The sequence below is a fragment of the Callospermophilus lateralis genome, chromosome 4, assembly GCF_048772815.1.
Source record: "Callospermophilus lateralis isolate mCalLat2 chromosome 4, mCalLat2.hap1, whole genome shotgun sequence".
NCBI lineage: Eukaryota > Metazoa > Chordata > Mammalia > Rodentia > Sciuridae > Callospermophilus > Callospermophilus lateralis.
In genome coordinates, this window is record NC_135308.1 from 102,733,427 (window position 1) to 102,758,389 (window position 24,963).

General features: G+C 37.2%; 1 protein-coding gene across 2 annotated transcripts in view; it reads right to left on the reverse strand.

Moving 5' to 3' along the window:
• Positions 1-17,281: 17,281 nt before the first annotated feature.
• The window catches only part of Gxylt1 (glucoside xylosyltransferase 1), a 43,536-nt gene continuing 35,854 nt past the window's right edge, over positions 17,282-24,963 (reverse strand). For both annotated transcript variants that reach the window (XM_076854314.2, XM_076854313.2), the window contains one exon: positions 17,282-23,455. In XM_076854314.2, coding sequence (XP_076710429.1) covers positions 23,294-23,455 — 162 coding nt within the window. In that variant the 3' untranslated portion in view covers positions 17,282-23,293. The remainder of the gene's footprint in view (positions 23,456-24,963) is intronic.

A 24,963-nucleotide genomic window follows, 5' to 3' on the forward strand; every position in this document is an offset into this window, starting at 1 on the left:
AGAAATTCAACAAACACAGGTTTCATTATTCCATTGCTTCAGAACAAGATACAAGGAAAATCCTGGGGGAAATAGGTAGGATTTGAAATTTAAAGGAATAGAAGTCTAGATATTTTCAAAAATTTTTTTCTATAGATATTTAGACAAACTAAATAAAATATAACAGTAGTCCTTCCTAATATATAATGTAGTTCATTTTTTAAAACACAAAAACAGAGTATGGAGCATTCCTGAGGGTCAAGGCTAAAAAGCTAGCTACTGTAATCCCAGTCTAGACTGACACTAAAAGTGCAGTCAGCCTAAAAGCCATTGTTTGCTTCATTATCTAAAGTCTTGTGTTTTAATGGCTGCTTGGGGACAGGAAGCAAAGCTGTAAACTCACAGGAGGAAGGGATTTGGAATTAAAGTCTCACAATAAAGTCCTCACGTTCAGTTAAGGAGAAGACTAGGGAAAGTCTGGCGGCTTACCACAAAGAGAGAGAACAGAAGATTTGTCTGTCTTGACCCAGATTCAGGGTGTTTAAAAATAAAAGCCTCTCCTGGGATGCATAACTTTGGGCTAAACTTCATGCAGTTGGGATTAACATTCAGCCTCCAGAACTCTGAAACAAGACATCAACAGATAAAGTTCAGGCAAATATGATCCCACAATCCAAAATTATAAAACACATCAGCAGACAAGCTTCCATGACTAAAAGTCAGCAGAAATAAGAAATTAGGCCCTCAAGGACTTCAGCTATTATAAATAACAGATAAAGAACACCAAAATGCATTAAAGCAGCATGTAAGGTGTCAAAAATAAAATCTTGAAATGATTACACTGATGATGGACTAGAAAAAGAATTATTATTATTGGAAATAATTTAAACTGAAATAAAAAGGCAGTGGTTGAATATAAATTATAATATAGAATTATATAAATATAATATAGATTAAGTCAAGCATGGTGGTATAGGCCTGTAATCCCAGCTATTCAGGAGGCCGAGGCAAGAGGATCACAAGTTCAAGGCCCAACTCAGCAAATTAGCAAGACCCAGTCTCAAAATAAAAAACAAAGAAAGGGCTGGGGAAGTAGCTCCATGATAGAGCACCTCTAGGTTCAATCCCTAGTTCCAAAAAATAAAAAAAAAGTATGTGTAAAAACATTTATGTAAATGTATATGAGTATATAAATTTTCTGAAAAATGTCTGAAATTTAGTTATGTTCCAACTGCGTCTTAGAGAATAAAATTTGTACATTACAATTTTTAGAAAAATGTCCTCAGTCACAGAATTGCTCATTTCACTAAAATGGGAACTGAGGACAAGGATAATTTTTGCAAAGGGCTTCTGTTACAGAAAAGACGTTTCTAAGCCATTTTCTGTTACTAATAATACTAAAGACCAGGTATGTTATAAAGAAAAGAGGTTTATTTTACCTCATGGTTCTGATTCAAGGTCAAGAGAGCCCCCTTCTGGTTATATAGCCTTCTTCTTAACAAGGTCTCTACGTAGCACAGGCCATCATGGACAAAGACTGTGTGTGTGTGTGTGTGTGTGTGTGTCTGTCTGTCTGTCCTGTCTTTGGGTCTCTCTCTTCTTATAAAGCCACCAGAATTAAATCGTGGGGGCTCCACATTGATTATCTTATCTAATACTAAACATTTTGTGAATCATTTTGTTCTACCTCTAAATATCATAGTCAGATTAAATATCATTAAGCACTGCACAATGGGGATTAAACTCCAACGTGAGTTTTGGAAGAGGAAAACTATTAGCAGTATCTGTTTCAAGGCCATCCTGTGCAGAGAAAAGAGAAGGAAAGAAAAGAGCAGGATTGAGAGAAGGGAAAGAATTAAAGGGTTAGCACTTATCCCTCGTGGTTTCGGTAACATGTGACTCTCCTGGGGGTCCAGTGGAGCATGAGTTATTGAACCAGTACAACGGCAAGGAGAATGGTTTGGCCTGGAGAATGGTCCTGCAGTAAGAGGAGGTCAAAGGAAGAGGTGGATCTGGAAACAGTTTCCCACACAGGGAACATGGCAATGAAGAGCCCCATGAGAAGCCAGAGCACATGCTCTCCAAGAGCACATCATCTGTCCTCAGTGTTACCAGAAAAGCAATAAGGAGAAGACTGCAGTCCCACCCAAAAAAGAAGAGGTATTTGTCCTGTTCTCCCATCCCCTCCCCATGTTCAAGAGAGAATAATAGAAGAGTAAGAGTCTGATCTGCACTGGGGAAGAGTTTTGCATTAAATATGAAATTAAAGTTTTAACTGGAGTTGATTGATTTCATATAACAGAAAGTAATCAGGGAATGACGAGAGCTCTCCAATTTATTCTTAGGAGGTTGAAAGGTGGGACTTGGCATAGAATTCTTAAAAGCAGTTCATATTCCAGTTTGTTTCACAACTCCATCACAAAGTGGCATTATTGTGAAAAGCGGAAATAGTACTCAGTTTTCAAGCCCCTAGTTGAATATCAGACCTGCATTGGAAAAAATTTTTACCTACGGACTGAAGTTTATAATCTACCCAGAGAGATGGGGTACACTGGCATAAAATATGAGTGCAAAATACTTTGCATAGTGACTAATTACTAAGTGCTGTGTAGCAAAGATTGAGTTGAGAGAAGGAAAAGCCCCGAGAGCTACCAGCCAGGGTTTCATGAACCACTTAGGATCTGTGCTGCACTAGAGAGAGAGACTTTATTTGCATTGATAAAGAGATGTGCAGAGGACATTCATACATTGCTGGTTGGACTGCAAATTGGTGCAACCAATCTGGAAAGCAGTATGGAGATTCCTTGGAAAACTTGGAATGGAACCACCACTTGACCCTGCTATTCCACTCCTTGGTGTACACCCAAAGGACTTAAAAACAGCATATTACAGGGACACAACCATATCAATGTTTATAGCAGCACAATTCACAATAGCTAAATTGTGGAACCAACCCAGATGCCCTTGAGTAGATGAATGGATACTTGCAGAGAGCAATTCTGTAGAGCTGGAGAGAGGCTGGATGCCACCTGATCAAAACCCTTTACTGCACTGATGAAGAAATGTAGCATATATGCACAATGGAATATTACTCAGCAACAAAAGAGAATAAAAATCATGGCATTTGCAGGTAAATGGATGGAGTTGGAGAACACCATGTTAAGTGAAGTAAGCCAATCCCAAAAAACCAAAGGCCGAATGTTTTCTTTGATATGAGGATGCTGACTCATAATGGCACTGGGAGGCGGGGAGCATGGGAGAAATGGAGGAACTTTAGATAGGGCAAAGGGGAGAGAGGGTTAGGGAGGGGGAAAGGGAGTAGGAATAATGGTGGAATGAGTTAGACATCATTACCTAAGTACATGTATAAAGACACAAATGGTGTGAAAATACTTTGTAAACAATCAGTGACTTGAAAAATTGTGCTCTATATGTGTAATATGAAATGAATTGCATTCTGCCATCATGTATAACAAGTTAGAATAAATAAATAACCAAAAAAAGAGAGAGATGTGCAGAGGGCTTTGCAGATGGAAGACAGCAAAGGTGAGCAAAAGTGAAGAGGTGACAATCCAGGCATCATGGTCTATCTGGTCATTATGCTATTCATGTGAGCAAAATGACATAAGTTTGGAGAAGTTAAAAATCAGATTTTAAAGGAGGTAACATATCATTCAAAGGACTTTGGATTGGATAAGTTGTAAGAAAAAACTGGAGGTTTTCCACAAAAGCTTTTTAGATGATTGTCAGTGTAAGATTCAGAGAAAGAAGTGTTTAGAAAAGGAAATAAAACATTCATTTTCCAAAAAGGCAATTCAGAAGAATTGGCTGGCTAAATATACCACCCAATGTTACCAAGTTAATATTAGTCTGTCCATGATGGAAAAACAGGAGCTTTCTCACATGGCTATAAAATGCTTGTTTTTGGTGGGGAGGGATACCAGGGATTGAACTCAGGGGCACTCGGCCACTGAGCCACATCCCTAGCCCTATTTTGTATTTTATTTTGAGACAGGGTCTCACTGAGTTGCTTAGCACCTCGCTTTTGCTGAGGCTGGTTTTGAACTCACAATTCTCCTGCCTCAGCCTCCTGTGCCACTGGAATTACAGGTATGTGCCACCATGCCCAGCTATATGGTTATAAAATTCACAAAGGTCTTGGCAAATGTTCAGACACCAGCATGGCAATCATTAGTAGAAAATGGTTTCCAGGAAATAGTCAAGGTTTTGCCACTGGAGCGCCTATGGCCAGTCAGGGTGACCAGGTTATTTGGGATTTATATCTGAACTATGTTTTCCCTGACTGTCCTATGTGAAATATGTGAAGTGCTGAATCATACTGGAAGCAGGGCACAGTGTCACTTTTTGCTTCTACGTGATCAAAGTGGAATCGGGGCCACACACTTGATACTGGGGCTCCCTAGGGGTTATCAGGAAGAGCATAATCGGGGAGACCAGAAGGCTAACTAGGTCTGAGCTCCGTGTGCTGTCCAGCATCACCCTTAAGAAACTGAGGAAGAGGGTCGATTGACCAGCCTAATGATGCATTTCAGAACACAGCTAGGCTATCTCACAGAAACGACAGCACTGCAGTCCAGCCCTTCTGATCAAGCTGCTGAAATATTTCACTCCTCTTCCCGGAACTGCCAGTGAATTAATTCAAGTGTGGGTGTGTTTTGGAGTTACCATCAGCAAGACAAATGAGATCAGCCTCACAAGCAGTGCCTATAATTCAATTATTCTTAATTAGGCAGTGCTAATCTAAGGAAGAAGCATCCCGATCCTTGACGCCTCCCTGGATATATCAGCATTATTGTCAGAGCATCTGCCTCCTTTATTGCTGATTCTAAAGCATGATTTACCTCTCATTTCATTACATTTTGGGATTTTCTCCCTTGAACTTAAAATGTGCAATTGATGCCCTATTAATATGTTCTTAATCTGGCCTCAGAAGAAACTGGGAAGTTGCAAATATGCCTCCGTGGTATTGTGCTGATTTAGTCATTAAAAGGCTCCCATTATGTCTGCTACCTGGCTCCATCTGTTTCAATGCTGATGAAAGGAAGTGCTTTCTAAAGTCTTGACTGTGTTTGGCCCTTACTTCACAATGTGCCCTCTGTTACTTAATAATTGCTGAGCATAAAAAAGTATGATATTTCTCTATAATTTGTAAAGTGAAATATTTCCGTATGTTACCCAAAGTTAGACCTTCTTGGTCTTCATTTGTGTCAGTGATTTTCTTTTTAACAGAATGGTAACTGTTTCTATTATTCTGATATTGCCATTAATTTGAGTACCTTTTGTATTGGCCTCATATCCATTGGGCTACCTGCCAAAATATACACATAGGTCCTTAACTTTGCAATTACAACTCTGTCTGGGTACATATGAATAAAGCTGCCTTGGGGCAGTGAGAATTGTGGTGGAAGTAGGAGGAAAGAGGAAAGAATCCTAGATGTTTTAGTCTTAGGGGTTAAAATACTATCAAAATGCTCTGAATGAAATTAGATTTTTGTTGTTGTTGTTGTTTTCCCTTTGTGTATAGGGGTAGGGAGAGTGGTACTGGGAATCAAATCCAGGGCCTTGCATATATTAGGCAAGCACTTTACTACTGACCTACACCCCTAGTCCTTTTTTCTTTTTTTAAAACATAAGTTTTACCCATTCTTTAAAATTATAAGAAATATGGATGCATCACAAGGAATATCTGAGTAAGACTAAGAAGACTTCAAAGATGTTTTGCCCATCAACTGAACTCTTAATAATTTAATTTTAAAAACCTAAAGTATAAATTTATGTCATATAAAGTAAAATACTAATAAAACTTTCCTTTTAAAAGTGATATTTAAAAGCAAACTTGGTCTTGGAATTTTGTCCATTGGAAATTTTCCACTCCACTGGAAATTTTCAGCTAATAAAGCTAAGGTTCTACTCCAACTGGATTCTGCATGGGAAGACTAGAGCTGTGAGTATCACTGTATACTTTTTTAAAATTGTGGTAAAATATACATAAAATATAATATCTTGAACATTTTAGGTGTACAGTTTAGCTATGTAAAGTACATTCACATTATCATGCTATCAGTCTCCAGAATTCTTCTCATCTTGCAAAACTAAAACTCTTAAGAAATAATTCCCATTTCCCCTGCCCTCATAAAATTATGCCCTTTTAAGAAAACACCATTTCATTTTTGTTATGATTTGGATATGAGATGTCCCCTGAAAAGCTCACGTTAGGCAATGCAGGAATGTTTAGAGGTAAAATGATTAGATTATGAGAGCTGTGGCCTCATCAGTGGGTTAATCCATTTTATGAATTAATGATCTGAATGAACAACTGGGTGGCAACTAGACAGTGGAGGCAGCTGGAGAAGCAGGTCACGAGGGACAGATTTTTAGGGATTATATCCTGTCCCTAGCATCTCTCTCTCCCCTCCTGCTTTCCTCTGCCATGCCATGCCACCATGATTCTGGGCCTTACCTCAGGCCCTGAGCAATGGAGTCAATCAACCATAGACTAAACCACTGAAACCATGAGCCAAAATAAACTTTCCTCCTCTAAGCTGTTCTTGTTGATTATTTTGATCACAGTGACAAAATGTTGACTATCACAATTGTCCTTCATTGTTGTCTCATCGTCACTACCAGCTCTGTCCCTCCCCACTTCTGCCCACCTCTGGCCCTCTTAGCCTTGGCCAATTACCCTCTTCTTTGCTTCACCATCACCCTCTTCCTCCTCTTCATATTCTGGCTCCTACCTAACCCCCTCTGCTTCCTTCTCAACACTCATATTGGCCCATTTAGCTCTTCTTTCTCTTCCACAAATTTATTTTCTTTGATTTATTTATTTTCTTCCATAAATTTGTATTCTCAGTCAGCATTTCAAACAGGAATTTTAAAACTTCCCCAAGGGCTGTTAGCTACAGTATCTGGAGTAGCCCTGCTGCAGACAGATGTAGCAAAGAGGAGACCATGCAAAGAGGGCTGTTCAGACCCAGGCAGAGTTAATTCATAAAAACTATAATTCTTTGGCCATTCTTCTATAACTAGTCCTCCATCTTCTTTTTCCAACCATAGCTATGTACTCCCACCTTCTTCAAGCCATGTATACTCTACCTCCTAAGCCAATGTTGGCAAACACCACCATATAAAAAAAGAATTGAGATGGGATTGGGAGAGTGCTATGAATATACAAGTTTAAGAAATGGCCTCAAGCTCTTTCCCCTCTTGGAGATTTCCAATGCTCATCTTTATAATAAAAGCCCCCACAAGTCTGACAATGAAGAAAATAATGTAATTTTGCCTAAAGCTATACTTTCTTAATTATTTGACTCTGGCCCCCTTAACATGCTGATTACAAATACAGGCTTTTGGACTCAAAATGCTCTAAAATGCTGTACTAGTTACTTACTCTCTCTGGGCCTTGGTTTCCTCGTCTGTACAATAAGTTGAATAATATATACCTTTTATTGTGAAGATTAAATTAGATAATTATGAAAGTATCTGGCACACAGTATTGCTATAGGGACTGTTATAAAGCTCTGCCACCTATCAAAATAGAATTCTACAATATTTAAAATTCATCTGTTATCAACTTATTCTTTGTAAATAGAATTCACAAATAGAAACTTAAATTATGTTTCTAATTTTGAGTATTTGCACCATTTTTAATACTGAAAGGAGTTCTTTATAGTCAGATCAATGATATCATTGTGAATCAATTACCACCAATGTTTAGGAGTAAAATCACTTGCCTGCCTCTAACACAGCTTGACCAATGGCCTCCTCCTACAATAAATATTTCTATAAATGTAGTTTTTTATAGACTGTTCTAGTCTCAAGCAAACAATCCTTGAAACCACTACATTTTTCACCATCATAGGAAAGTTTTTTGCCTTTAGCAAAAATGAAAAAAAGAAACTAAGAAGGAAAAAGGGAGGTGGGAAGGAAAGACTCCTGTAAACCTAACTATGATTTCATGAATAAAAAATTATACTATAACATACATAACATTACATTTTCTGTTATAATAACAGAAAAAAAAAAAGTGTCAAGCTTTAAAAAAGACTGAAAAAGAGCCAGGCACAGCCGCACATGCCCATAATCTCAGCAGCTCAGGAGGTTGAGGCAAGAGGATCACAAGTTCAAAGCCAGCCTCAGCAAAAGCAAGGCACTAAACAACTCAGTCAGATCCTGTTTCTAAATAAAATACAAAATAGGGCTGGGGATGTGGCTCAGTGGTTGAGTGCCCCTGAGTTTAATCCTCAGTACCAAAAAAATAAGAAAGAAAGAAAGACCAAAAAAGGCTGAGGAAAAGTAAAGATGTAATTAACATGATAATGCAATGTATGCACGTGAATTAGATTTTGAACCAGAAGTGGTTCTGGAGCTGCAAAAATCAGGACAACTGATAAGCATTTGAATATGAGCTGTGCCCTAAGTAATAGAATTGAATCATTGTTTCTTTTAAAAAAAAATACTTTTTTAGTAGTAGACATAACATCTTTATTTATTTATTTATTTATGTGGTTTTTTTATTATTTATTATTTACTTTTAATTTATTATTTATTTCTGTCGTTCTGAGGATCGAACCCAGTGCCTCACATAAGACAAAATTTAAAAATAGTAAAAAGTACACTGGAGTCCCTTATACTACTCTTATAACTTTTTTCATTTGAAATGGCAATATCTGAAGGTACCTAAAATTCATGACAACAGGTATAATAAACACATACACTGGGTAGCTCAGGATTTACTGTATCTAATGGTAACTTGTGCTGGGACTCTCCCACTTGCCCCTCCAGATCTCCTTTCCCCCTACTTCCTCTCTTAGGAGTGGATCTTTGGGAGTCTGGCTTCCAAGCACACCATTGAAGGGCTCTCATCTCTCTGGTCTTCACAAGCATTTAACTGGGAGGTGCTGAATAGGTTCTGGTAACTGCTACCTCCTCTTGCCCTTTGGGCTTGCAAGTGATAACAGCTCCCCACTGTCATGAGCCCTGGAGCATTCCACTGTCCTGTGTTGTTTCCTTGAATCTTATTCACACATTTGTAAATAGCTTCTTCACTTACCTCTCTCCCCAGTTATCTAATTTGGATATATTTTCAGTACCTTCTGCAACTCTGACAAACTCCCATTCTTTCAAAGATTCTTACTAAACAACCAGCTGAAAGGCAACTTCAGTTAAAATATCAAGATAAATTTGAATTTTCCTGACCCCGCATTCCTAAGTTCCTTTCCTTTTTGCATACAGATGTATTTCTTCAACTACAGCTATTGCCAATTAATCTCTGTATCATTTCAAAGTAGCTCCTTCCAGAAAACAGCTATCTCTGTTGCTGGCCAGGAACTTGTCCTTCACTATTTCTCCTACCCTGTCCCCTAACTTCTTGGGCATGCCCTGATTCTTCATCTGATGCCAGTGCTATCACAACTTGATTCAATATTCTACATACTGAAGACAAAGGTGGCCCAATATGGCCTATGCCTTCTAACTGATCACAATTCAAAGCCAATATACAAGAAAACTGTCAAATAAAATACATTGTGATGCCCTCTATCATAATGGGAATTGTTAAGGCACATCCCCCTAGCACCCATCCTCTGGCCTTATAGATGGAAATTAATCTCTCCTAAGTGTGCTCCAGATATGTCTGATAGGTCCCCAGAGCGCCACATCATGGGTGCCCAGAAGCAGGTCTTTGGTCTCTTCTGTTTGGGTTTCTTCATGTCCTTGTGCTGCTGTCCCCGATAACTAGGATGTTTGCATCACTTCTTCATCAGAGGAACGATCTCCTTCTCTGAACTTTATAATAGTACCTAGAGAAAATGTAGTGAATTTAAATAACAATCGGCTAAAGGTCCTATAAAGAATGGAAAGTTAAGCGGGGAAGTGCTGGGGAGTGATATTTACCAATTTATATTGTTACATTGTGTATAATGTGCATGTACAAATAGGTAACAACAAATTTCATCAATATCCACAACTACAATGCACCAATAAAACAAAATGTGGGGGGGATACAAAAAGAAAGAGAAAAAAATTACAACTTAGCAACCACCTCTCAGGCTATTCTCTTGTCCTTCATTTGACAAACTCAATCCATCACCAGAAGCACCCCAGACTAAACCTCCAATACGAAACAATCAATAAAATTAAGAAATAGATCAAATAAATCTTCTAAATGAGAGGCTATGCAGGCCTTAAAATTATGCTTAAGAATTTATACAAATAGTGATAATATTCAGTGTTTTTTTAATAAGAAAAAAAATATTTTAGACTACCCTATAGTCTGAATTCTCTCTCTCTCTCTCTCTCTCTCTCTCACACACACACACACACACACACACACACACACACACACACACACACACATCACACAGTTAACTTAGGATCTGTTTCCCAGAATCCCCTTCCCTTTCAGCTCTGGGGTGAAGTCAGCAGCCATACTCTTTCTCTCTCTGAAAGAACTTTCAGTCAGATATGGTGACAGACACAGATTTGCCTGGGGTTCCAACTTGTCCTTGTTCTTCTCCACTCCATATCCAACTCTGATGTTTCTGCCACAGCACCCACTCTGCATTCCTCACCTGCAAGGAGGCAGACAGGTCCACAGAGGCAGCAGCATCCCAGAGGACTCAACACAAGCTCCCTCTTTATGATGGAATGCGGTGGGGCTTCTCAAGTTTCCACACCCACCAGTGCTTCAGGACTACTGACTAGTGGCTTGATCCTCCAACTCCCTTCTTTGGAAAATTCTGTCACATTGGGCAAAGTCTCCTTCCTATAATCAATCCCTTATTCTATAACATTCATGGTGGTTTTATTTTCCTGACTAAACCCCAACTAATATACTGTAGAGGAAAAAAACACTTTTCCTCTACCCTTCTATGTTTGACAACTGAGGCCCTGCCAATTAAAATGGCAAAAGACAGATTAACAGGGGAAAAGGCAAATAAATTTTATATGATGCTAGTATTTTTTGTGTACACAGAGGCTTTAATATAAAAGGGATAAACCCAAAGAAGCAGAGAGACCTGAGAGCTTATATGATATTTCAAGGAAGAGTGGTTAACTATGGAGATGTGATAGATAAAGAAAAAGGGAAAGAACTATCTCGGCATGGCAAATTGTGGTAAGGTAAATACATGAGGAAATTAGTAGGAGAGAAGGATTATTTAGCAGGATTTGTCATGCAGATTCCTCTGGGTGCATCTCTGGGATAAGAGTCTAGAATCCTTTCGGGTAATTAAGAGACGCACTGATGAAGAGTCTCCCCACCCACCCCCCCACCCCACCCCCCCCCGCCACCAATGGAGGAGGAACAACTTTACAATGAAAATCTGCGTCCTACTTTTAGCCAGATAGGTGGAAGGCGAAGAGCTTTTTCTCTGCATCAGTTGTTTTTTAATTGCCTTTAGATCAAAATAATCCTTATGCCAAAATGGCATATTTGAGGCTAGTATATTATGGACCTCTTCAAAATATACCTCTGTATGTAGGAATATCTAAAAAGATGCACACCAAAGGTAAACCCTTGTTGTCACTGAACCTAAGAGTGGTTTTGTTTTGTTTTGCTTGTTACTTGTTTGTACTTTCTTTTTAAAATAATGACTATGAGTTATAATAACTTCGTTTAAATGATTAAAGAATAGAATATCTATTTATATAATAACAACTGAGTAAAGAACCATTCTTAATCATATTTTAGACCAGAAGCTGTAGAAGGAAAGAATGGGACATAGACTGACTGACGTTGATCTAAGAACCCTCTCTTCAGTATATGCAGACTAAAATACTCAAGTTATTCCCCAAGACAATAAATACTGTGGAGATATACATTTATATACATTTTTGGTTTTTTTTGCCAGGCGTGGTGGCACACACCTGTTATCCCAGCAGCTTGGGATGCTGAGGCAGGAGGATCATGAGTTCAAAGCCAGCTTCGGCAAAAGCAAGGTGCTAAGAGATGCTGTCTCTAAATAAAATACAAAATAGGGCTGGGGATGTGGCTCAGTGGTTGAGTGGCCCCAAGTTCAATCCCCTGTTCCCCTGCCCCCTCCACCAAAAAAAGATATAGAATATTTAGAAGAGGGTTTATGTTTTTAAAGGGATAGACTGAATGAGTTCATGGACAGACCCTGGTATATTCCAGCATTAAGAGGGTGACAATAAAGTGAAGGGCCAGAAAGAAGACTGAAAAGAAGTATTAAAGAAGGAAAGAGAAAAACATAGAGTATGATGAAATAGGGGTGTTTCAATGAAAAAAAAAAAGTGTTATGTCAAAGGCTGCTGATAGGCCAAAAGAGATGAGGGCTAGCACCTGGACAGTGAAATCAACAACACATGACACCGGTGACCTTAACAAGAGAGCAACTGAGGGCAAAACATATGGACAACCCTTTTAAAGAATCTCCTAAGATCCAGCAGAGTAGAAAAAAAGTTTGTAAGATAACAGAGCTGTGTTCTTGATTATGTAGACAGGCTGGAGCCCAGAGCAAGATGAATGAAGTGGCTACAGATGGGAACCATTCTTAATCATTTTTTTGACCAGAAGCTGTAGAAGGAAGAATGGGACATAGAAAGAAAGAATGGGACACACAGCAACAGGGGAAGATGGAATCTATGGAGCAGTCTCAGACATTGGAATTGACAGATTTAATGTGGATTCATGTGGAAATTCTCTTTTAACTGCTGAATGAAGAAGCAATGGTGTCATCTGAGGATGGAGGGAAAGGTGCTAGTGGTTTGAAGAGAAAGGAGAAGGTGTAAAATATCATAGGAGATGCATACAAAGTGGATCAGGGAAACATATCACATTATTATTGCATTAAAAGCCACTTGAGTTCATAGGTATGAATTTTTTTAAAAATATATATTTTTAGTTATAGGTGGACACAATATCTGTATTTTATATTTATGTGGTGCTGATTGAACCCAGTGCCTCACGCATGCTAGGTAAGTGCTCTACCTCTAAGCCACAACCTCAGCCTCCACAGGTATGAATTTAAAGCAAGGCCAGTAATCAGTTTTGTTTCCCTCTAGTCCTTTTTAGCCTCCATGATGCAGAGTTGGATTTAACTAATAGTTTTGCCTAACAGTATGAAAAGTGAGAGAGTGGGCAGAGGGGTTGAAGATATATGCAAGCAAATGATTATGATTGAATGGAATTTAATGTGATGATAAAGGAAAGAGGACTCATCAAGGGGGATGTGGCACAATGGAAAATGGTAGAATCAGTAGACTTGAGTTCCCATGGAATAGGAAAACAGATGGAGTCAGAATACAAGAGGAGGTTAGATCAGGGAGTGAGATATATAAAGCTGAAATTATGGAGAGGTGACAGCCAGTACTGTCAGGATTAAACAGTGACTACAAGTAGTTGACATACGGTACAGAGTTCAAGCTATTTAAAAGATCACTTATGTGTTTTTTACTTAGAATATGTGACAGTAGTTTTGGATAGAGTAACAGTGAGCCGGACACTAATATTATCATGACATAGAGGGGGAGTGGGTGATATAATGGATGTCTCACCCTATATCTGCATTGTATCAACTACAGGCTTTTTCCTCCTATCAACAGGTTGGAAAATTGGGATTTTTGCATCTTATGTATTTTCCCTCTACTGGAAGTCTCAATTCTTTTAATATTTATTTTTTAGTTTTCGGCAGGCACAACATCTTTGTTTGTATGTGGTGCTGGGGATCGAACCCGGGCCGCACGCATGCCAGGCGAGCGCGCTACCGCTTGCGCCACATCCCCAGCCCTGGAAGTCTCAATTCTGGCAAATTGCAGCCTTTATGAAAACCCCTAGGATCTCTTTATCTCCTGATAGTTTCAATGTCTTCCACAAAAGTCCAACTCAGGATATAGGCCAGTTCTACAGGAAACATCTTCAACTTCACAAGGGTCACCTGATTTATTGGCTATGGAGCTGACGTGTCAGAGTGCCCATCCTATTTTCTCACAGTACATATATTTCTCAACAAGGGCCTTTTCACTAATCTGAAATCAAGAGGAAAAACCTGCTGTGTTTGCATATCACTACCAATGCCATGGCAGGGTTTAAGCAAGACAATATTACTGAATCTTGCATTAGGAAGATCATTCTGATTACATTTTAGAGAATGGCTTGGAAAGGAACTTGTGGGTGTGGAAATAGGATCAAGACAATCTAAACTTATTTTGGTTTCCAGAACTTACTGTCACCTCCCTAACCTGAAGCACTGTAGTCAGTCCTTCTTTAAAAACTACCACGTTTCTTGCCTGGGTGACTTTTCCTATATATTTTGATAGATGTTACTTCCTCCAAGAAAGCATTCCCTCTGCCACCTTGAGTTGACTTCTCTGTACTGTTTAGCATCCTGTTTACCTATTATCAAAGAGCATCTTACATTTAATTGCTTATTTACCTGCATCCCAACAGTGGCACTACTGACATGTTGGACTAGATGATCTTTTGCTATGGAAGACTGACCTGAGACGGGAAGTTTAGTAGCACTTCTGGCCTTGGCCCACTAGGTGCTGGTAACACCCACCCTCTTCCCCAACCCACTCCCCAGTTGTGTTTGTGATAGTTAATTATGACTCTAAACACTGTTAAGTGTCCAGTGGGGATCAAAACTGTCTCCATGTACAGACCCACTAATTTAAAATAACATACAGGCTTTCCTCTATACGTATGGGTTCTACATCCATAGATTCAACCAACCACGGATTAAGAAGAGTTTAAAAAGAAAGTTGCATCTATATTGAACATGTAGATTTTTTAAAATGTAAATTTAGCATTTACATTGTATTAGGTATTATAAATATTGTAGAGATGATTTAAAGAATTTGGGAGAATGTGTGTAAATTATATGCAAATTCACCATTTTATATAAAGATGTTGAGATGAATTTTTTTGGGAGGGAGTCACAGATCCAATGTGCCTCATATACCAAGAGACAACTATTCCATCATTTACCTAATCATTTCCCTATCATTGAGCACATAGGTAGTCCCAGTGTTGATTGTAAACCGACTTCATGAGCTTCTTCTGAAACAAAAAGACTTCCATTAGGATTTTTAAAATTGACCTATTGTAGTTTAATTTTAATCTTTCACCATTAATGAGAGTAGACATTAGAGAATTTTATTTAATGCTTTTATAAAGAAATTGGTGAGAATTCAAACCCTTTTCCAAATTTACCCAAAAAAGAAAGAAAAAAACATTTCTCAGTTAAAATTAATTCAATGAATTTTAGCATCTATCATGTACAATTACAGTACTAACTGACAGAGATACCACAGTGAAAACAGATAGTGACTTTAGAATTTACATTCTAGATACGCACTGTCCAACATGGTAGTCACTGGCTATAAGTGGCCATTGAACACTTGAAATAGGCAAGTTCAAATTGAGATGTACTATACATGAAAAATGCTATATGAAGTATAGTACGAGAAATGTGTGAAATATCTGACATTTTTATATTGATTACATGTCCAGATAATATTTGGGATATATTGTATTAAATAAAACATGTTATTGGAATTAATTTCAAGTATGTATATTTCTGCAGGAGAGCACTATTCTAAAACCTCTTTTAATCAGCTATATCAACCAGTTAATACACATAGAAACTAAAGAACAATAGGCCAGGCACAGTCAAATCTCGTGGTGAATTTTTGTTCATTTTCACAAATTACTTCTTTTAACTTAATATTTTCTACATATTCAAGATATTCCTTAAAAAATAAAAAGGGAAGAGAAACTTGAAGTAACAGAGATCTCAATCTCACAAAATACAAATATTTCTATTTATATGTACCAAATAATCTGTAGAAATAAATTTCACTTTTAATTAAAAAAATTTATCAGTTTAACATTTACTTGAATGCTTGAGGTATACAATTTTATTCACAAATTAATGTTCCTTAAATCACATTTAACTGGAAAATGGGAAAACTACTACTTCCCCTATCAAGTTGAAACTGATTGCTTACATACTTTTGTACTTCACAAGTTTGTGTACTATCTCTCCTAAGGATACCACTCTGAAATAATATGTAACTCTAAAGAATGAGGTGGATCTAATGTAATGACAAGGAAATGTCTCATATATCATGTGAAGAGGCAACTTATAGAAGAGTGCATAAGGTAGGAGCCACTTTTAGAACCATATGTATGTGTGACACAAAAGACCTGGAAGAGGGCTGGGGATGTAGCTCAGTAGTAGAATGAATGCTTTGCCTATTTAAGGCCCTGGTTTCAATCCCCAGCACCACCAAAAAAATAAAGACTGAGAGGATGCACACCAAATGTTTTTAGTTATAGACGAACAGGAAGGTTTTTTGTTTCTTTACTTCATATAAATTTATTATTTCAATGAGGATATTTCATAATTTACAAATTTAATTTAAAACATATTGCTAATATTAATAAACTCATCACCAGTTTAAAGGGATTTTAAAATTATTATCAGAAGCCATCATCACCTTCAACAATCTTCCCAAACCTTTTATACTACGATTGTGACCCTCCCCCACGAAAAACTAAGATATAATAAAATATGCAAAATTGAAAAAATGTTAGATAATAATATTACTGGCTTTTTAAAATGAAATTAGTTCCTGATACAAAAAGGGCACTCTTCTCTAGATGTGAAATTTGATCCCCTCCGAAATTATAGCAAATGCTTTAGTTAGTAAAATAAGGGATGGCCTGTTGCCCACCCAATAGCTATCTCCCAAACTCTCTGTCCTTCTACCCCAACAAATCCAGATCCCTGTTGTTGCTCTCCTTCCGCAGAGTAGCCATTCTTCAAGAGGAACCCATTTTTAAGTCTAGTGGCAAATCTTCATGGTCTGAACCAATCAGAACTTGATTCCCTTTGCAAAGCAATTGTTAGATAGGCATTGCTGTAACTACAAGGGAAAGTGAAACCTTCCTCATAAAAATGAATTTTATTTCAGCCTCTGGTTGTTATCTGCCACTTAGAATTTCTACTGTCACTTTGGAGCCAGGAGGGAAAACCAAGATCACAGGGACTCCTGGTGACCCAGCATCCCCACTTCAAGACCATACAATTGTTCTCTGTTTTGATGCTGGGCACTGACTACCTAAACTTTTTTTCTCTCCAATATGGGCATTGAACCCAGGGCCACGTACATGCCAGGCAAGCACTTTACCACTGAGCTACATCCTCAGCCCCCCTAAAATTGTTTTTGACTATTTATTAGAATAATTCAGACATCATTCAAAAAAATTAAACATTTTATTGAGTACATGTTTATTTAGTAACAGCAACACAGTTTCTCAATAAAAAGATATGCCAAATTCCTTCAAAACTGAATAAAACAACTTTTCATTATTCTCAAGTTAGAACCAAATGTATAATTCTATACTCTCCTTTAATAACTCCCAGAATACACAAAATACTTGGAGGAAGATATTCACATTTCTCTCAAAACAAAGTAGGTTAAGGTAAAAAGCAGTTAAAGGGCAATAATCTCTACATATTGCAGTATACCATGATGCCTTCCTGCCGCTTTAGAACTGTTACTCAAATTATTAAGATATCTTCAACCTTTTTCAGTTTTTTATTTCAGGAACTGGTGCAATTTCTGACTGTCTCCTTCTCAAATCTGTTACAGCACCCTCAAAAACCACTGGTCCAATTCTCAAATACTGGTGACAATGCATGTGGACACAGGTCAGTTCTGATAAATTTTGAGTGGATGGCATATTCTTCAAAAATACTACAAGCCCTGGATTATTTTTGCACAACAAAAATAACATTCCAATATTCCCTGAAGAGATTTTATATGACTATTGAAAACAGCTATGGTATATCATAGTCAAAATCAATTTACTTTTTAACAAAATATTCACTGTTACATTCTCTTCACCAGTTTTTAAAAGGGGTTGCTATGATGTATTATATGGGTGTATATGCTCTCATATTCTAATTGTACATAAAACTAAACCTAATCAAAGGTTGCACATCAGTTCTTAAGTTTGATATTAAGATGTCTGAGCATAGACCCTCCAATTAGTGTTCACAGTATTAGAGACATAAGAGAAAATCTTTGCAAAAGCTCTCTTTTGTTTGAAAACTAAGTTTATAGAAAATTCTAAAGAAATATTCCCCTAGACATTTGGAATTATTAGAGATGAGGTGATAAAACAAAATTTTCAAAGTCAGACACTGATTTGCAGATCAAATTGATTTACAGATTTTAAACTGCCCAGGCTAATATGCTATTCTTTATGCTATCCTATTATTTTTGATAATCCTGTAATTGCTAGATTTTGAATAACATCCTATTCACTCATAGTTCTTTCTTTTAGATTCTTATGCCACCTTTTAAACTTGTCTTAAGTTTATATAACTTAGTTTTTAAAAAATCTAGCTTTATGTTCAATGAATTAAGAAACAACAAACATCAGAATAGTTTAGCCATACTTTAATAAGCAAAAAAGGGTTGCTTTGGCAATGTATAAAAGGATAACTATTATAGTACAAATCATTAATCTACTTTTATTAAATATTAAAATGCAATAAGACAATGATTACATCAAGATACTTGAAATTGCATTTCATAAATGGATAACTGGCCCCATACCTGACATATTGCACCCCTACTTTTATTTCCTATTTACTCTAAGGAATCAAAAATGTTACTTTATAAAAACAGATCAGTGGTCTTTCTAGAAACATTATAACTATGGTATTTATTACTTAAATTATAAGTGTCTAAAAAAGAAGACAGCAAAGACTAGGGTTGCAGTTCAGTGTTACAGTGTTTGCCTAGCAGGCATAAGGACCTAGGTTCAATCCCCGGTACCAACGAAAAAAAAAAATTCCTCTTAAGGTTTTCCTCTTTAATTAGTGTTTCTACCATCTCCTGTTCTCTTGAATGCAGCCATAATAGTTCAATTGAAAACCTCTCTACTGAGGAATAAAACAATGTGATCTACTGTTGAAGCTACCTTTCAAGATGAGGCAATGATTCTCAAACTCAGCTCCTATCAGTATCATCTGGGAAAACTACTATGATAAAGCAGTCCCTCCACCCCAGCCTCCCCTGGTGAATGTGGTTAGTCTTACATAATCCAAATTTAGTATTACAAAATCCAAAGGGCAAAGTTAAAATGGAAGATATTGTTTCCAAGGGTCCCAGATCATACACTGGGATCCAGTAAAAAAAGATAAAATGTTGAATCATTTTTTTTTTAATGTTGAATCATTAGTACTGAAAAATCAGTGAGCATCTATATGCAGGGTCAACAAACCGAGGCCCTGAGCCTCCTGCCATGTAACCAGCATCTTTCCTGACCTGCAGGACTAAGGCAGACAGTGACCTGGGGTGGGGGTGGGGGCACAACTCCAAAAGAAAAGGCTTCCACACCATTCCTCTCCATCTCTACTTCTCAATTTTCCCATTTCATTCCATCCTTCCTTTACTCTGCCTTTTGTCATTCTCGTATTCCCTTCTCTTTCCTCTCCCTTTCTCACTTCCTCTCTCTTCCTTCTTTTCTGGTTACTCATTTACATCTTTCTTCTCTACTTTCTCTTCCTGAAAAACTCTTCCTTACATAATATAAGCAAATTCTTATTGGAGATATATGCCAGAAAACATTCAGCCTGAGGATAGGACCACCAGGGCCAAACAGAACCTAGAGCAAACACTGGTGTGGTATAACCGACCAGGCAGGATGTGTTCAAATCCATTCTTTCTTCGTCGAAGTCTCACCTTCTCTTGTGAGGTTTGAAGGGCACACTATACTGGCTCCACCTATAAACCTAAGGCATAGTGAAGTCTAAACAGCATACCTGAGGCCTCTGACCATGAAGAGAATCCAGATCTTGTTCTCAGCCTGGTCTTCCTGTCACTCTACCACTGCCATCTGATTGAAAGCAATGCAGCAATGCGTAGGCAGTAATAACATTGCAGGCTCAAAATGTCCCCAAATCACTTGGTTACTGTATGCATGACGAACTCTTCTTCATGAGGAAAAAATAATTTTCTTAAAATGTAAATCACAAAATATATTTCTAAAGGTTTCCCAAGTTCATTTAAGATGACTATTTTATACAAATGAAGTTCGACTACATTTTAATCTTTCCACTTTGGTGATACTGTAGCCCAGAGATAATTCTGAGGTCAAAACTGTGTGTTTTTTAACACACAGCCTCAAAGAATATATAGTATAATTTATATCAACTGCATAGATATACTATGTTTTCTGAAAGACTTCTTATCCTGAAAAACATATTATGTTCTCCAAGTTATCCATCTGCAATTTAACCTTATTAGATCTGAGCACATTTCTTAAGAATTCTCAAGGAATAAATTACCTTAAATATAAATTCAGAAAACTCACTTTAAAACTGTTAGACGTTCTGTGATACCATTGACTTTAGGTTTAAAAAAAAAAAAAAAAAAGACAGTTTTCACCATAACCCAATTTACGGTAAAATCCTCAATTAGGTCAGGTCTGAATAGACCAGAGGAAGAACCTTCCAGCTGGTCCACAATGTAGGCCACAGGACAGTATAAATAAGCCACAATACAAAGGAGACCACAGCACACAATCCAGTTGGATTAAACCATGACCACGCTCTACACAGAGCCATCCTCACACTGGAGCCCATAGGGCTGAGAGAATCCATTCAATGAGAAAAATCAAATCTTAATGAACTTACTAATATAGACTCATATCTTGTCAATAACCCAATAGTTTTTTCTTATTTCAAAATCACAATTATAATTGACCTACGAGGCCAGGAATTGTGGCACTCTAACTTCAACCTTAAGGCTGGCAAATAATTTCCAGTGGTTCCCAGACTAGTCAACATCAAAATCACCTGAGGTGCCTGTTAAAAACAGAATAATCATGTAACTTGTCTTTGTACCCTGATTCTAACAAACCAACTAAACAATGCCATACTGGAGACATCAGGGAAATCTGCTTAAGGACTGGATATCAGATGAGGCCAGAGGACTGCTGCTGCTTTTATTAGGTACAAGACTCTGGAGTTGCCAAAGCATTCACAGTGATGTCTGGGATTTTAAGATACTTCGGCAGAGTGGGGAAAAAAGAAATAAATTAAACAACTCAAACATTGCCCAGTATTAGATTGGAATGATGAGTACCATTGAACTATGTGCTTCCTACTTTTTTGTAATTTTTAAATCTCCTCTATAATATTTTTTTTAAGAGACATCATCCTAGAGAGTATATCAGTCTCTAAAGGGTGAAGCTCAGGATATCTAGTTTTAACAAGCTGCTCAAAGAGTCTTATATAGCTAAGCAATGGTCTCATTTGTAGACACTTAGAAAGGGTCTTATATACATCAGTCAAAATTTGTAATTTTAGGATTCTCATTTTCTCAGCGAGCTCAATTTCAACACAGTTCAGGTATTTCACCAAAGCATTCTGCCAAGGAAGTGGACTCCTGCTCTCTCAACCCATCTGTTCTAAGAGTACTGGGCTGCTTATCCAGTTCTCTTTATTTATTTATTTATATATTTATTTATTTATTTGTGGGGGGTGAGAATCAATTAATAATCTGCCTTTTTAAACCTTCCTCTCTCAATCTGTACCTGACTGAACTACCCAAGATAGCAGACAACAAAGTACTGACTACTTCTTTCTACAAAGTCCTGATCTACATAAAGGACACTGTGTAGGCCAAATAGCATGATTTTTCCTTCATGAGTTCCCTTCTCTATTTAAGCATTAAAATATAAAGAGAGAAAAAGAAGATAGCACATATCGCTTGGTAAAATGAGATATGTGCCCAAGCATGGTATGTACTAACATTCAGAATCTATAATTAACTACATAGCAGTCAAGAACACCAAGAGTAATATTTTTCTCAACTTCAAGGCTTGCTTTGAAAAATTAACTGTCCTGGCCAGGTGTGATGGTGCAAACCTATAATCCAAGCAACTTGGGAGGCTGAGGCGGGAGGATCACAAAGTCAAAGCCAGCCTCAGCAATTTAGCAAGCCGCTGAGCAACTCAGCAAGATACTGTCTCAAAATAAACTAAAAAGGGCTGGGGTTGTAGCACAGTGGTGAAGTGCCTGTGGGTTCAATCCCTGATACAAAAAAAAAAAAAGGGTGTGATATTCAAAAAGGCAAGATTAACCCAATAAAAATTATTTTTTCTGTAGTTAGATGTAACATTATTCTAATCCAAATCATCCACCAAGTTGTCTAATTTACTTAAGTAAGGCTCTGGACATTTGCTTTTCAAAACTACCTTGCAAAGCCATTTTGAGGTAGAAGAAGTTTAAATGAACCACTTTTTCTACTCCTTTGTAACTAAACTTACTGATCCAGGAAGTCGATAGCTTACATATTTTGGCCCATTGCAGTTTCCACCATCAGATTAGCATTACTATTAAGGTTATCACTTTATTATCAGCATAATATTTTTTGCTTCCAGAATGCCCAGTAAAGCTGAAAATTTTCACTTAAAGTGATTTAAAAACAAAACAAAACAAAACAAAAAATTTCCCCAAATACCTTAGAACCCAGTTTTGGCAAGACAGTTTAATAATACATACAAAACAAAAACACTTTATTTCCCCCTTTCACGCACACACACCACACACACATGCACGCGCGCGCGCGCACACACACACACACACACACACACACACACACACACAGAATAATGCCTCAGAGTTTTCACTATTTTTCTTCTTTCTTATACAGCTCAATTTTCTGTGCAGCTTAGTTATAGTCTAAAAATAATTTTAAACACGATTGTCACAAAAATATTGTAGATCGGAGATGAAATGTATAAAGGTACATAGATTGTCAATGGTTACATTGGTTACATCACATTTCTTGAGAAACAGAACCTTTTCTGTCCCTGTAAACAATTTTTTTCTCACATGTTTAAAGTGAGGTTAGTGCTGACATAAAATTATTGCTATACTCACAGCTTGAGTGTCCACTCTGTGTATGAGGTACGTTTTCCATCCATACACCCCTACCATTCTTACTCACTTGAGAGTAGGAGCCAGCGGAACTGTGCAGGCTACACTATAATATTTTCATCAACACTGGAATGACAGCAAGTAATGTTATGAAACATCAGAGATCAAAAAAGTCTATCATTGGAGCCCAAAATTTTAACTTATTCTTCATTACATGAGTACACTGCTCATTTAACTTCTTCAGGAAAAAAATTTCTCTGGAAATGAGTAATTCCTTCCTAAACACTTCATTCAAGACTATTCCTTCACACTTATCTTCTGCCACTTTGTTGTTTGCATCCATTTAACTTAGCAGTCACCAAGAATCACCTTTCCTTTGGTGGTCTGTCATAACGATCTTGTATGCTTTTCATTAGTTGCTTGATGAATATTTTGTAAATTTTTCCACAGTATGTATGCACTGTCTTTTGTAGTTCCAGTTCTAAAGGTTTTAATAAGGAACGAATGTTGTTATCTTCAAAAGAACACTAGAGGGGGAAAAAAAGAAGAAAAAAAGCAATGATACATATAAAAATTATTTTCCAAACAACTTCGTCAATCAGTTTAATATTAATAACTTCCATTTAATATCTCACAGAAAGTATATGTTCAACAAATATTTCCAATGAATTATACCAAACTACTAGAGAAGACAGACAGTGATGGCAAACCCCTGGGGGAATGAGGAAAAGCTTTTCAAAGAAGGATAACAGAAACAGCATCCCAAGCCAACGGAAGAACATGTCCAGAGGCAGAGAAGACCCAGAGATACTGATATAAGATGAGCAATGCTCTGAAGATACCTGGTAAAAACTATTTAAGCTGGACTCACTTAAAAAAGGCATCCCTTTTTAAAAGAATGTAGAAAGTATTTAGGAAGGAATACTCATTTCCAGAGTAATATTTTTCCTGAAGAAGTTAAATGAGCAGTGTACTCATGTAATGAAGAATAAGTTAAAATTTTGGGCTCCCAGCATCCCACCCCATTCCACCTTCCAAAAATCTCTCTGGTAACAGTCTTGAGGCAAAATTAGAAAGGAAAGATGGGATGCGTGAAAATGAGGAATGCAATATGATGACATAGTTTAGCATTTCCCAAAGAGCCCTATCTGCACAAAAAGATCCCCACAATAACTACATTTGAGAATTGCTAAATGTTATGCAGTTTTCATAGGGATTCATACTCTCACATAAAAAAGTCCAAAAAGTAAACAATAAATACATCATTAAAAAATCTATAAACAGGGTTGAAGTTGTAGCTCAGTGGCAAAGCACTTGGCTAGCATGTGTGAGGTACTGGGTTTGATCCTTAGCACCACATAAAAATAAATAAAGGCATCTGTCCACCTACGACTACAAAAAAAAATTAAATACATTAACATCCTGATGAATATATTTGGGAACAGTATGGTAGTAGTTAAGAGAAAATAATTTGTAATCATAGGATTTTCATTAGGTGTATTTTTTAACTCAGTATTTTCTCTGAGGCATATTTTCAATTAGAAAGACGGATGGGTCTTGAAAACAAAACAGTTTACATTAAAATTTGAAGACAGTGAAAAATGCAAACTCACAAAGTAAATTCAGAACCTGAAATCTGAGAGATCCACGTGACCTAAGATTACACCTGAGTTTCACTAGTACATTAAGGGAGGGAGAAGAAATGAAAGCCCTAATCTAAGCACAGTGAGTCAGTCTGTGGGAAGCCATGGGATTCAGCAGTGAAGAGATGCCAAGAGATCCTACACCTCAGCACCGCTTGAGCAACAAGACTGTGAACATAAACTGCATGAGAGCATCACTTTTAGGTTGATTTTTAAAAATTAATCACATACACTGAAGATAAATATCTAAAATTGTTTTGAACATACACACACCAAAAAAAAAAAAAAAAAAAGGAAGAGGAAAAGCTTAGCTAGGAACAATGTAATGAAAATAGTAACAGCACAAAAAGTGGTTGCTATATGCCAGATACCAATCTAAAAGTTTCATATGT